General features: G+C 52.0%; 1 protein-coding gene across 3 annotated transcripts in view; it reads right to left on the bottom strand.

The window, feature by feature from the left end:
- Window positions 1-13,598, bottom strand: part of LOC105924116 (NLR family CARD domain-containing protein 3) — a 31,178-nt gene continuing 17,580 nt past the window's right edge. For 2 of the 3 annotated variants that reach the window (XM_036128731.1, XM_036128733.1), the window contains 2 exons: window positions 12,828-13,010; window positions 1-72 (listed from right to left, as the gene is read on the bottom strand). In XM_036128731.1, the coding sequence (XP_035984624.1) occupies window positions 27-72; window positions 12,828-13,010 (229 nt within the window). In that variant the 3' untranslated portion in view covers window positions 1-26. Of the gene's footprint in view, window positions 73-7,630; window positions 7,668-12,827; window positions 13,011-13,598 lie in introns of those variants that run through there. The other variant, XM_036128732.1, reaches the window with a different exon arrangement.

The following is a 13,598-nucleotide window of genomic DNA, read 5'->3' as shown; positions in this document are numbered from 1 at the left end:
TGGGACGGGTTGGACTTCCAGCGCCGTTACCAGATGTTACAGCTGATCTCTGACAAACTGCAGCTATACAATCTGAATAAAGAATGAAGATGTGAGCTGAAGCCACCAGTAGCAGGTTTTTTTTAAAAATTGAACATGAACAATAAAATGATCAAATGTAGAAAATTCGAATGGTCCCTGAATGTAAAAAGTGCCAGAAACATGATGAAACTGATGTCGATATGTGATCCAGTAGAACGGATTTAAAGAGTTTAAAGCCAGCAAGAACCAGAACAGTTACCATGACGTGTGAAGGTCCAGATCAAGGTGTGGTTCTCAGCAGTGGCGGATGTCTGATGAAGATGTTCTGGGCTTAGGGTTGGGGGGGGGGGGCACTAGAGCTTGGAGATTAGCAGCCAACAATAAACTCTCCTTGAACATAAATCCATCCATGATCACTTGCTGCGAGGGGATATTTAAGTCTGAGGCTCTGGCGTCTGTGTAAATGCTGCTGTCTTCTAGTCTGGCTCAGTGTTCTGCTAGAACAGTGGTTCTCAGAGCCACAATGTTCTAAAAACATGGATAATTTAACAGAGTTTTCAGCTCACATTGTTCTGGATTCATCTTCAAGCTAAAGCAGCAGCCTTGGCGCTTTTATGAGCCGCTGCTGTGAGCCTGTTGTGGGTGTGGATCAGAAGCTGCTGGTCCCGCAGCAGAGGAGCAAAATGCTGAGTCAGCTTCAGGCACCTTATGTGGAGAGACATGTGGTGTGGCCACTTCTCTGCCACTACCTGGGACAGACACCTTCCTCCCAGCCTGACAGCGTCTGTGAACACCCGGGACGTGTGACTCTGGTCTGCTGAGGGCAACTCCCTCTGACACAGTTGGGGGGGTTTCCCCAGTGGGCCAGGTGGGCTCCCACTGACGCAGGGACCTGCAGTCATCCTCTGCCTCTTCTGGCCACAGGGTCTCTGCGCAGGCGGGTGAAGCATCTCTGCAGGCAGGCGCCTCCTATGAAGCAGAGCCAGCGGAAGCAGCAGGTGGGCCGCTGACGTCACTCCCCAGCAGCCGCATGACGGACAGAGCTGTCACTGTGTGGAGGTGTGACCCGGCGGAGCATCGCTGACCGCGTCTGCTCTGGGCTCTCATGGTGGCCCAGTTTAGCTCCTAGCAGCTGGGACGCAGAAACACAACCTTTTAGCACTTTATGGAGAACCCAGTTATGTCCAGCTGTGGAGCCAGAGCTCTGGTCTGCACCGCCGCTTCCCTCTCTGGACCGAGCCAGCAAGAGCAGGTGGTCCACATAAAAGAGGATTCTCATCCCTGCAGAGCGGCAGCGGCATCTGGAGAACGTGCGTGGAACCAGAGGAGGAACCCAACGGCAGGTTGTAGTGACAGGGAATCCCCTGGAAGGAGAAGCGCAGATACTTCCTGTGTTGGGGGATGATGGAACATGGAGAGTAGTCCTTCAGATCTATGAGGAGTAACCAGTGGTTCTGGAGAACGTTCTCCAGCAGCTGTCTGACTGTCAGCATGTGGAACCGTCTCTCTGTGATCAGAACCAGTAAATAAAGGCAATAGAACCCCGTGGAGACCCTGGAAATGACGTCTTTATCCAGGAGTTCCTGCAGTTCTGACAGGAGAGCAGCGCTCTGCCTCTGGAGACGCTAGAAACCGGTCTCCATGACTCCTCTGAACCGTGGAGGAGAGGAGAGGTGCAGCGCTCTGCTCTGGAGACGCAGAGAACCGTCTCCATGACTCCTCTGAACCGTGGAGGAGGAGAAAGGAGGTGCATAGCGCTCTGCTCTGGAGGACGCTAGAAACCGTCTCCATGACTTCTCTGAACCGTGGAGGAGGAACAGGAGGTGCAGCGCTCTGCTCTGGAGACGCTAGAACCGTCTCCATGACTCTTCTGAACCGTGGAGGAGAGAGGAGGTGCAGCGCTCTGCTCTGGAGACGCTAGAAAAACCGTCTCCATGACTCCTCTGAACCGTGGGAGAGAGGGAGGTGCAGCGCTCTGCTCTGGAGACGCTAGAACCGTCTCATGACTCGTCTGAACCGTGGAGGGAGAGAGGAGGTGCAGCGCTCTGCTCTGGAGACGCTTTAGAACCGTCTCCATGACTCCCTGAACCGTTGAAGAGAGAGGAGGTGTGCAGCGCTCTGCTCTGGAGACGCTAGAAACCGTCTCCATGACTCCTCTGAACCGTGGAGGAGGAGAGAGGAGGTGCAGCGCTCTGCTCGGAGACGTTTAGAACCGTCTCATGACTCCTCTGAACCGTGGAGGGAGAGAGGAGGTGCAGCGCTCTGCTCTGGAGACGCTAGAACAGTCTCATGACCCTAGAACCGTGGAGGAGAGAGGAGGTGCAGACGCTCTGCTCTGGAGACGCTAGAACCGCATCTCATGACTCATCCAAACCGTGGAAGAGAGAGGAGGTGCAGCACTCTGCTCTGGAGACGTGCTAGAACCGTCTCATGACTCCTCTGAACCGTGGCGGAGGGACGAGAGGAGGTGCAGCGCTCTGATCTGGAGAGCTTTAGTAGAAACCGTCTCATGACTCCTCTGAACGGGAGGAGGAGGGAGGGTGCAGCGCTCTGCTCTGGAGACGCTAGAAGAACCGTCTCCATGACTCCTCTGAAACCGTGGAGGAGAGAGGAGGTGCAGCGCTCTGCTCTGGAGACGCTAGAACCGTCTCCATGACTCCTCTGAACCGTGGAGGAGAGAGGAGAGAGAGGGGAGGTGGCAGCACTCTGCTCTGGAGACGCTTAGAACCGTCTCCAGACTTCTCTGAACCGTGGAGGAGGAGACAGGAGGGTGCAGCGCTCTGCTCTGGGAAGCTTGTTAGAACCGTCTCCATGACTCTTCTGAACCGTGGAGGAGAGAGGAGGTGCAGCGCTCTGCTCTGGAGACGCTAGAACCGTCTCCATGACTCCTAGGAACCGTGGAGGAGAGGGGAGGGTGCAGCCGCTCTGCTATGGAGACGCTAGAACCACTATCCATGACTCCTCTGAACCGTGGAAGAGAAGAGGAGGTGCAGCGCCTGCTCTGGAGACGCTAGTAGAAACGTCTCCATGACTCTCTTGAACCGTGGAGGAGGGGAGAGGAGAGAGGAGGTGCAGCGCTCTGCTCTGGAGACGCTTAGAACCGTCTCCATGACTCCTCTGAACCGTGGGGAGGAGAGAGGTTTCTAGCAGCGCTATGCTCGAGGACGCTTTGAAACCGCCTCATGACTCATCTGAAAGGGGAAGGAGCCGGGAGTGCAGCGCTCTGCTCTGGAGACGCTAGTAGAACCGTCTCCATGACTCCTCTGAACGTGGAGGAGGAGAGAGAGGAGGTGCAGCGCTCTGCTCTGAGACGCTAGAACCGTCTCCATGACTCCTTGAACCGTGGAGGAGAGAGGGGGTGCAGCGCTCTGCTCTGGAGACGCTAGAACCGTCTCCATGACTCCTCTGAACCGTGGAGGAGAGAGGAGGTTGCAGCGCTCTGCTCTGGAGACGCTAGACCGCCTCCATGACTCCTCTGAACTGTGGAGGATGAGAGGAGGTGCAGCACTCTGCTCTGGAGACGCTAGAACCGTCTCCATACTCCTCTGAACCGTGGGATGGAGGAGAGAGGAGGTGACGGGGCGCTCTGCTCTGGGAGAACGCTAGAAATCCGTCTACTATGATTCTCTGAACCGTGTGAAGGAGGAGGAGGTGCAGCGGCTCTGCTCTGGAGACGCTAGAAAAACCGTCCTCCATGACTCCTTCTGAACCGTGGAGGAGAAGAGGGGTGGCAGCGCTCTGCTCTGGAAGACGCTAGAACCGTGTCCATGAATTCTGAACCGTGGAGGAGGAGAAGATGAAGGTCAGTCGCTCTGCCTGGAGACGCTAGAACCGTCTCCATGACTTCCTCGAACCTGGAGGGAGAGTGAGGTGCAATCGCTCTGTCTCTGGAGACCGCTAGAACCGTCTTCCCATGACTCCGCTGAACCGTGGAGAGAGAGGAGTGTGCAGCGCGTCTTCTTCTGGCAGAAGCTAGAACCGTCTTCATGACTCCTCTGGAACCGTGGGAGGAGAGAGAGATGAGGTGCAGAGCGCTGGCTCTGGAGACGCTAAGAACCGTCTCGCATGACTCCTCTGAAACCGTGGAGGAGAGAGGAGGTGGCAGCGCTCTGCTCACTGGTAGACGATAGAACCGTCTCCATGACTCCTCTGAACCGTGGAGGGAGGAAGAGGAGGTGGCAGCGCTCTGCTCTGGAGACGCTAGAACCGCCTCCATGACTCCTCTGAACTGTGGAGGAGAGAGGAGGTGCAGCACTCTGCTCTGGAGACGCTAGAACCGTCTCCATGACTCCTCTGAACCGTGGAGGAGGAGAGAGGAGGTGCAGTGCTCTGCTCTGGAGACGCTAGAACCGTCTCCATGACTCCTCTGAACCGTGAAGGAGAGAGGAGGTGCAGCGCTCTGCTCTGGAGACGCTAGAACCGTCTCCATGACTTCTCTGAACCGTGGAGGAGAGAGGAGGTGCAGCGCTCTGCTCTGGAGACGCTAGAACCGTCTCCATGACTCCTCTGAACCGTGGAGGAGGAAACAGGAGGTGCAGCGCTCTGCTCTGGAGAAGCTAGAACCGTCTCCATGACTCTTCTTTACCTTGGAGGAGAGAGGAGGTGCAGCGCTCTGCTCTGGAGACGCTAGAACCGTCTCCATGACTCCTGTGAACCGTGGAGGAGAGGGGAGGTGCAGCGCTCTGCTCTGGAGACGCTAGAACCGTCTCCATGACTCCTCTGAACCGTGGAAGAGAGAGGAGGTGCAGCACTCTGCTCTGGAGACGCTAGAACCGTCTCCATGACTCCTCTGAACCGTGGAGGAGGAGAGAGGAGGTGCAGCGCTCTGCCCTGGAGACGCTAGAACCGTCTCCATGACTCCTCTGAACCGTGGAGGAGAGAGGAGGTGCAGCGCTCTGCTCTGGAGACGCTAGAACCGCCTCCATGACTCCTCTGAACTGTGGAGGAGAGAGGAGGTGCAGTGCTCTGCTCTGGAGACGCTAGAACCGTTTCCATGACTCCTCTGAACCGTGGAGGAGAGAGGAGGTGCAGCGCTCTGCTCTGGAGACGCTAGAACCGTCTCCATGACTCCTCTGAACCGAGGAGGAGGAGAGAGGAGGTGCAGCGTGGAGCCTCTGGTGATCAGTCTGTGAGAAGGAGAGGAGGAGGAAAGAGGGAGGAGAGAATGAGGAGAGGAGGAGAGAGGGAGGAGAGAATGAGGAGAGGAGGAGGAGGAGAGAAGAAGGAGGAGAGAGAGAGGAGAAAGGGAGAGGAGGCTGATCGAGGAGCACAGGGTGGAGGAGGCTGATGGAGGAGGCTGATGGAGGAGCAGAGGGAGGAGGAGGCTGATGGAGGAGCAGAGGGAGGAGGCTGATGGAGGAGCAGAGGGAGGAGGAGGCTGATGGAGGAGGAGGCTGATGGAGGAGGAGGCTGATAAATAATAATACTAATACATTTTATTTCAAGCGCCTTTCAAAACACTCAAGGTCACATGTAAAAACAATAAATGGTAAAAGCAGTCGTCATAATTAAAAGAAACAACACAAATTACACAGAGGAAAGTGATATAAAATCATAATGAAAAGGCAATCTTGAACATGTGGGTTTTGAGTTTTGATTTGAACACGGGTAAAGACTCGGTGCTGCAGATGTCAGGGGGGAGAGAATTCCAGAAAAAGCTCTGCTCCCCATGGTGCTAAGACGGGCTGAAGGAACAACTAAGTGAGTGGTAGAAGAAGATCTAAGTATGCGGGAGGGAGTAGGAATCTGAAGTAAATCAGAAAGGTATGGAGGGGAGAGATTGTGAATAACTTTAAAAGTAAGTAGGAGGATTTTGAACTGAATTCTGAACTTCACAGGTAGCCAGTGGAGCTGCTGCAGGACTGGGGTGATGTGATGAAAAGAGGGGGTTCTAGAAATGATGCGAGCTGCTGAGTTTTGTACTGACTGAAGCTTGTGAATGGATTTTTGAGGAAGACCGAAAAGAAGAGAATTACAGTAATCAATGCGGGAAGTGACCAGACTATGAACAAGAGTGCAGGTGGAGCTAGGGGAGAGAGAGGGGCGAAGGCGATTGATATTGCGTAAGTGAAAGTAAGCGGAGCGGGTAAGGTTGTTAATGTGAGAGGAGAAGGACAAGGTGCTATCAAGGATGACACCCAGACTCTTGACCTGAGGTGAAGGGGAGATTATGGAGTTGTCAAATGAAAGGGAGAAACTGTCAGCTTTGGCTAAAGTAGATTTTGTTCCCACTAGGAGGATTTCTGTCTTGTCATTATTCAATTTAAGAAAGTTGGAGGTGAACCAGGATTTTATTTCGGTTAAGCAGGAGATTAATGAAGGAGGTGGGAGTGAAGAGTTTGGTGTACAAGAAAGATAGAGCTGGGTGTCATCCGCATAACAGTGAAAATTGATGTTGAATTTCCTAAAGATATTGCCAAGGAGGAGAATGTAGATGATAAAAAGTAGGGGTCCTAGAACAGAGCCTTGGGGAACACCGGTGGTAACTGGAGAGGAGTTGGAACGATATGACTTAATCTGAACAAACTGAGTGAGGCCAGAAAGATAGGATTGAAACCAGGCTAGGGGAGAATGAGTGATGCCAATTGTATAAAGTCGATGGAGTAGGGTAGAGTGTTAAACTGTGTCAAAGGCTGCACTTAGATCAAGAAGAATGAGGATGGAAATTAGACCAGAGTCAGCTGCTATTAAAAGATCATTGGTTATTTTTAAGAGGGCGGTTTCAGTGCTATGACGGGGACGGAAGCCAGACTGGAACTGTTCATAAAGCTTGTTGTGAGTTAAGTGAGAATGAAGTTGAGAAGCGACTGTTTTTTCCATTATTTTTTAAATAAAAGGTACATTTGAAATTGGCCTGAGATTATTGTAATTGTTGGGATCTAGTCCAGGTTTCTTCACAATAGGAGTGATAATAGCAGTTTTAAAAAGAGATGGAACAATTCCAGAACCAAGAGAGGAGTGAATGATGGCAGTTATGAAGGGGAGAAGAGCGTGGAGGCAGGATTTGACCAGGGCAGATGGAATGGGATCAAGTGGGCAGGTGGAAGATTTAGATTTGTTGATAAAATAAGATGGAAGTCCAGGAACAAACTCAGCAAAGATTTATTACAATAGAAGATCTGAACTTTGCTTTTCAGCTCAATTACATCCACTTATTCAATTATTTTAACATCATCCTGTAGAAAATGGAGAAAAACTGACCTGATGAAGGTTTAAAGAGATTAAAAACCTTCAAATAAATGATATATCAGCATTTTATTTCTTCTCTCTTCCTCAGGTCTGGATAAAAGCTGCAACTCTAAACTGAAATGCAGCTCATTGTTTCATGTTTTCTGCTGATTATTGAATAAATGCTGACAGGAAGTTAGAAAAAGAAAGAAACTTTAAGTGGAGCAAAGCAGAGAAGAAGAAAGCAGACTTTACCATGAAGATCCTCAGTGTGGATCAGTAGAATATCAGCCAGATGTCTGCAGTTTAGTGTCAACACAACTTTCACATCACAGATATCAGAACTAAAACATGGAGTCTGACCTCAGTGTCTGTAGTTTGCAGATGGGAGTCTGGAGGAAACCACAGAGCTCCTTCACTCCACCATCTTTCAGGTCGTTGTAGCTCAGGTCCAGTTCTGTCAGATGGGACGGGTTGGACTTCAGCGCAGAGACCAGATGTTTACAGCTGATCTCTGACAAACTGCAGCTCTGCAATCTGAATAAAGAATTAAAGATGTGAGCTGAAGCCACCAGGATGCAGGTTAAAACTGAAACATGAACAAATAAATGATCAAATGTAGAAAATGAATGTCCCTGAATGTAAAAGTGCCAGAAACATGATGAACTGATGTCTGATATGTGATCCAGTAGAACTGATTTAAAGAGTTAAAGCCAGCAGAACCAGAACATGTTATCATGACGTGTGAAGGTCCAGATCAAGGTGTGGTTCTCAGCAGTGGCGGCTGCTGATGAAGATGTTCTGGGCTTAGGGTTGGGGGGGGGGGGGGCACTAGAGCTTGGAGATTAGCAGCCAACAATAAACTCTCCTTGAAGATAAATCCATCCATGATCACTTGCTGCTGCTGGATATTTAAGTCTGATGGCTCTGGCGTCTGTTTAAAATGCTGCTGTCTTCTAGTCTGGCTCAGGGTTCTGCTAGAACAGTGGTTCTCTGAGCCACAATGTTCTAAACATGGATCATTTAACAGAGTTTCAGCTCACATTGTTCTGGATTCATCTTCAAGCTAAAGCAGCAGCCTTGGCGCTTTATGCCGCTGCTGTGAGCCTGTTGTGGGTGTGGATCAGAAGCTGCTGGTCCCGCAGCAGATGGAGGAGCAAAATGCTGAGTCAGCTTCAGCACCTTTATGTGGAGAGACATGTGGTGTGGCCACTTCTCTGCCACTACCTGGGACAGACACCTTCCTCCCAGCCTGACAGCGTCTGTGAACACCGGGACGTGTGACTCTGGTCTGCTGAGGGCAACTCCCTCTGACACAGTGGGGGGGTTTCCCCAGTGGGCCAGGTGGGCTCCCACTGACGGAGGGACTGCAGTCATCCTCTGCCTCTTCTGGCCACAGGGTCTCTGCGCAGGCGGGTGAAGCATCTCTGCAGGCAGGCGCCTCCTATGAAGCAGAGCCAGCGGAAGCAGCAGGTGGGCCGCTGACGTCATCCCCAGCAGCCGCATGACGGACAGAGCTGTCACTGTGTGGAGGTGTGACCCGGCGGAGCAGCGCTGACAGCGTCTGCTCTGGGCTCTCATGGTGGCCCAGTTTAGCTCCTAGCAGCTGGGACGCAGAACACAACCTTTTAGCACTTTATGGAGAACCCAGTTCTGTCAGCTGTGGAGCCAGAGCTCTGGTCTGCACCGCCGCTTCCTCTCTGGACCGAGCCAGCAAGAGCAGGTGGTCCACATAAAAGAGGATTCTCATCCCTGCAGAGCGCAGCAGCATCTGGAGAACGTGCGTGGAACCAGAGAGGAACCCAACGGCAGGTTGTAGTGACAGGGAATCCCCTGGAAGGAGAAGCGCAGATACTTCCTGTGTTTGGGGATGATGGAACGTGGAAGTAGTCCTTCAGATCTATGGAGGAGAACCAGTGGTTCTGGAGAACGTTCTCCAGCAGCTGTCTGACTGTCAGCATGTGGAACCGTCTCTCTGTGATCAGAACCAGTAAATAAAGGCAATAGAACCCCGTGGAGAACCCTGGAAATGAAGTCTTTATCCAGGAGTTCCTGCAGTTCTGACAGGAGAGCAGCGCTCTGCTCTGGAGACGCTAGAACCGTCTCCATGACTCCTCTGAACCGTGGAGGAGAGAGGAGGTGCAGCGCTCTCTGATCTGGAGACGCTAGAACCGTCTCCATGACTCCTCTGAACCGTGGAGGAGGAGAGAGGAGGTGCAGCACTCTGCTCTGGAGATGCTAGAACCGTCTCCATGACTCCTCTGAACCGTGGAGGAGAGAGGAGGTGCAGCGCTCTGCTCTGGAGACGCTAGAACCGTCTCCATGACTCCTCTGAACCGTGGAGGAGGAGAGAGGAGGTGCAGCGCTCTGCTCTGGAGAAGCTAGAACCGTCTCCATGACTCCTCTGAACCGTGGAGGAGAGAGGAGGTGCAGCGCTCTCTGATCTGGAGACGCTAGAACCGTCTCCATGACTCCTCTGAACCGTGGAGGAGAGAGGAGGTGCAGCGCTCTGCTCTGGAGACGCTAGAACCGTCTCCATGACTCCTCTGAATCGTGGAGGAGGAGACAGGAGGTGCAGCGCTCTGCTCTGGAGACGCTAGAACCGTCTCCATGACTTCTCTGAACCGTGGAGGAGGAGACAGGAGGTGCAGCGCTCTGCTCTGGAGACGCTAGAACCGTCTCCATGACTCTTCTGAACCGTGGAGGAGGAGACAGGAGGTGCAGCGCTCTGCTCTGGAGACGCTAGAACCGTCTCCATGACTTCTCTGAACCGTGGAGGAGGAGACAGGAGGTGCAGCGCTCTGCTCTGGAGACGCTAGAACCGTCTCCATGACTCTTCTGAACCGTGGAGGAGAGAGGAGGTGCAGCGCTCTGCTCTGGAGACGCTAGAACCGTCTCCATGACTCCTCTGAACCGTGGAGGAGAGGGGAGGTGCAGCGCTCTGCTCTGGAGACGCTAGAACCGTCTCCATGACTCCTCTGAACCGTGGAAGAGAGAGGAGGTGAAGCGCTCTGCTCTGGAGACGCTAGAACCGTCTCCATGACTCCTCTGAACCGTGGAGGAGGAGAGAGGAGGTGCATTACTCTGCTCTGGAGACGCTAGAACCGTCTCCATGACTCCTCTGAACCGTGGAGGAGGAGAGAGGAGGTGCAGCGCTCTGCTGGAGATGCTAGAACCGTGGTGCAGCGTGGAGGCTCTGCTGATCAGTCTGTGAGGAGGAGGAGGGGGAGAGGAGGAGGAGAGACGGACGAGAGAGGGAGGAGAACATAAGGATGAGAGAGGGAGAGAGAAGGAGGAGGAGAGGAGGAGGAGAGAAGGAGGAGAGAGGGTTAGAGGAGGAGGAGGAAAGGAGAGGAAAAGGAGAGAGAAGGAGGAGAGGAGGAGGAGAGATGGAGAGAAAAGGAGGAGAGAAGGAGGAGGAGAGATATAAGTAGAGAGGAGAGATGGAGAGAAGGAGAGGAGGAGGAGAGATGGAGGTGCAGCGTGGAGCCTCTGCTGATGGAGGAGGCTGATGGAGGAGGAGGCTGATGGAGGAGCAGAGGGAGGAGGCTGATGGAGGAGGCTGATGGAGGAGCAGAGGGAGGAGGCTGATGGAGGAGGTGGCTGATGGAGGTGGCTGATGGAGGCGGCTGATGGAGGAGGCTGATGGAGGAGGCTGATGGAGGAGGAGGCTAATGGAGGAGGAGGCTGATGGAGGAGGCTGATGGAGGAGCAGAGGGAGGAGGCTGATGGAGGAGGAGGCTAATGGAGGAGGAGGAGGCTGATAGAGGAGGAGGCTGATGGAGGAGGCTGATGGAGGAGAGGAGGAGGAGGAGGCTGATGGAGGAGGAGGCTGATGGAGGAGGCGGCTGATGGAGGAGGAGGCTGATGGAGGAGGAGGCTGATGGAGGAGCAGAGGGAGGAGGCTGATGGAGGAGGCTGATGGAGGAGCAGAGGGAGGAGGCTGATGGAGGAGCAGAGGGAGGAGGCTGATGGAGGAGGCTGATGGAGGAGCAGAGGGAGGAGGATGCTGATAGAGGAGGCTGAAGGAGGAGGCTGATAGAGGAGGGTCCTGATGGAGGAGGGTCCTGATGGAGGAGGAGGCTGATGGAGGAGCAGAGGGAGAAGCAGGCTGATGGAGGAGGGTCCTGATGGAGGAGGAGGAGGCTGATGGAGGAGGACGCTGATGGAGGAGGAGGCTGATGGAGTAGGAGGTTGATGGAGGTGGCTGGAGGAGGAGGCTGATGAAGGAGGAGGCTGATGGAGGAGGCTGGAGGAGGAGGCTGATGAAGGAGGAGGCTGATGGAGGAGCAGAGGGAGTCTCCAGGAGGCGTGGAGCTCCTGAACTCCTGACCTCCTGGCCACGGTGCTCCAAGCAGCCGGCAGACCAGCGAGGGACGTCGGCCCGGAGCGAGGCCTCACCAGGTCCTGAAGCGTCTCTGACTCCTCGGCGTTCTTCTGGATCTTCTCCAGCGCCGATTTAAAGTGAGGAGCCAACAGAGCATCCGGGCTGATGGGGCTCCCAGCACCTCCTTTTTCACATCCTGGGAGGAGGAGGATGGAGGAGAACAGCTGGAGCCAGATGTTCCTCTGGATCATGGTCTGCCAGGCAGAAATGGTCTGCAGACTAATAGAAATGATGATTCTTCAGTTTTTCTTTGCTTTCCTTCTTGGTGCTCAAACTTGTTGGCTTGTTGCTGAACGGTACCGCTGAGTCCAGAGAGCGTCTGCTGCAGTAGAGCTTTTTACTTTTCAATATTGTGCTGTAGTTTTAATAGCCACACTGCTGGCTCCTGGTTCTGGTTCTGTCTGATTGAGCTGTCAGACTGAAGAGGACGGTTCCTCTCTGAGCCGCACCAACAGAACAGCAGCTTCAGGACAAAGCTGAGCTGCTGGAACCTGCTGGTGCCGTCCATCCAACCATTTTCCACCAGGCTTATCCCTGCTGGGGTCCTGAGGGCTGCTGGTGTCTATCTGCAGCTGTCAGTGGCTGAGAGGCGGGCTTCACCTGGACAGGTAAGCAGCCTATCACAGGACAACACAGAGACAGACAGGACAACCAACCATTCACACACACACTCACACCTAAGGAGGATTTAGAGAGGCCAGTTAAGCTAACAGTCATGTTTTAGGACTGTGGGAGGAAGCCGGAGTACCCAGAGAGAACCCACGCATGCACAGGGAGAACATGCAACCTGCTGGTGCCGTCGCTTTGATTTACTTTACATTTTCTCTCTTTGTTCTTCTCAGACATTCATTTTTTGGATAATGCTGTTTTATTATTGTTATTTTACTGTTTATGTGTATGAATGTGATCCTAGCACTACTCTGGAGGAACAAAGATTAATGTTTCATGTAAAGATGTGACAAAGAAATTAAAAATAAAGCTAAATGATCTGATCTTGTTATCTAAATCTTTCCCAAATCAAATTAAAACATCTCCATCAATAATTCACATCATTTGACTTATTCTCCTAATTTTTGTTCTTCAGTCCAAAGCATTTTAAGTGTTAAATGTTCAATACTGAAAATATCAAAGAAGAAAATAAATCATTGACAAGACAAAACATTTGGACAGCAGGTTGTCTGTAAAGAAAAACTGTCAGAACAAAATTATTAATTAAAATAAGTATTAAAGTAGCAGTAAAGATAAAACCTACGTCAGCTTCTTTACTTTACAGAATGGAGTCTCCAGGATCTCACAGAGACGCTTCATCTCAGAGTCTCCAATGGTTCTATATTCAGAGATCTGATCTATTTCCAGGTCAGTCAGGGAGGGGTTGGACTTCAGAGCTGAGGCCACAACTTCACATTCAGTCAGTGAGAGCCAACAGCCCACTAGTCTGTGATGAGAGAAAGACTCAGATCAGTTGTAGTTAAATCAGACTAATAAAGACTGATAAACTAGGGTGACCAAACGTCTGTATTTCACGTCCTGTCCCGGGCGTCCCGGTTTTTTTTTAGAAAGTGAGGAAATGTCCTGTTTTTTAAATTACCTTCATTGGACCATTAAATTGACAGGCACTAGGGCACTGCGCACGGCGCTGCGTGTGACGTAATCCCTGAGCCGCGTCAGTGCAGGCATAGACATAAGAGTAGACGCGTCATTGGGCGGGTTCTGCCTATGCTGCGATGCGTCAGGGTGTCTGCCATCTTAAATGGGGCAAATCTGCAGTTACTCAGTCACTTAAACAGTATCAGAGGGACTTTAATCTCTGAATATACTTTGTATTCGTAGTATTTTTTTGTAATATTACAAGTTTATTTTCATATCCCTTTAGCTTCATTCTCCTGAATTTATTCTCCTAAAGAATAAAAATATTTAAAATAATCTAACCTGGCCCTATTACTGCAGGAGTGAAATAATTCTGCAAACTGTGACTATTCTGGAAATGTTCCCCGTTAATTCTCATAATATGACGTTTTTATCA

Source organism: Fundulus heteroclitus, unplaced genomic scaffold (assembly GCF_011125445.2).
Source record: "Fundulus heteroclitus isolate FHET01 unplaced genomic scaffold, MU-UCD_Fhet_4.1 scaffold_114, whole genome shotgun sequence".
In the NCBI taxonomy this organism is placed as follows: Eukaryota; Metazoa; Chordata; class Actinopteri; order Cyprinodontiformes; family Fundulidae; genus Fundulus; species Fundulus heteroclitus.
Note: the sequence above shows the minus strand (reverse complement) of the source record. Positions and strands in the feature narration are given on the sequence as shown.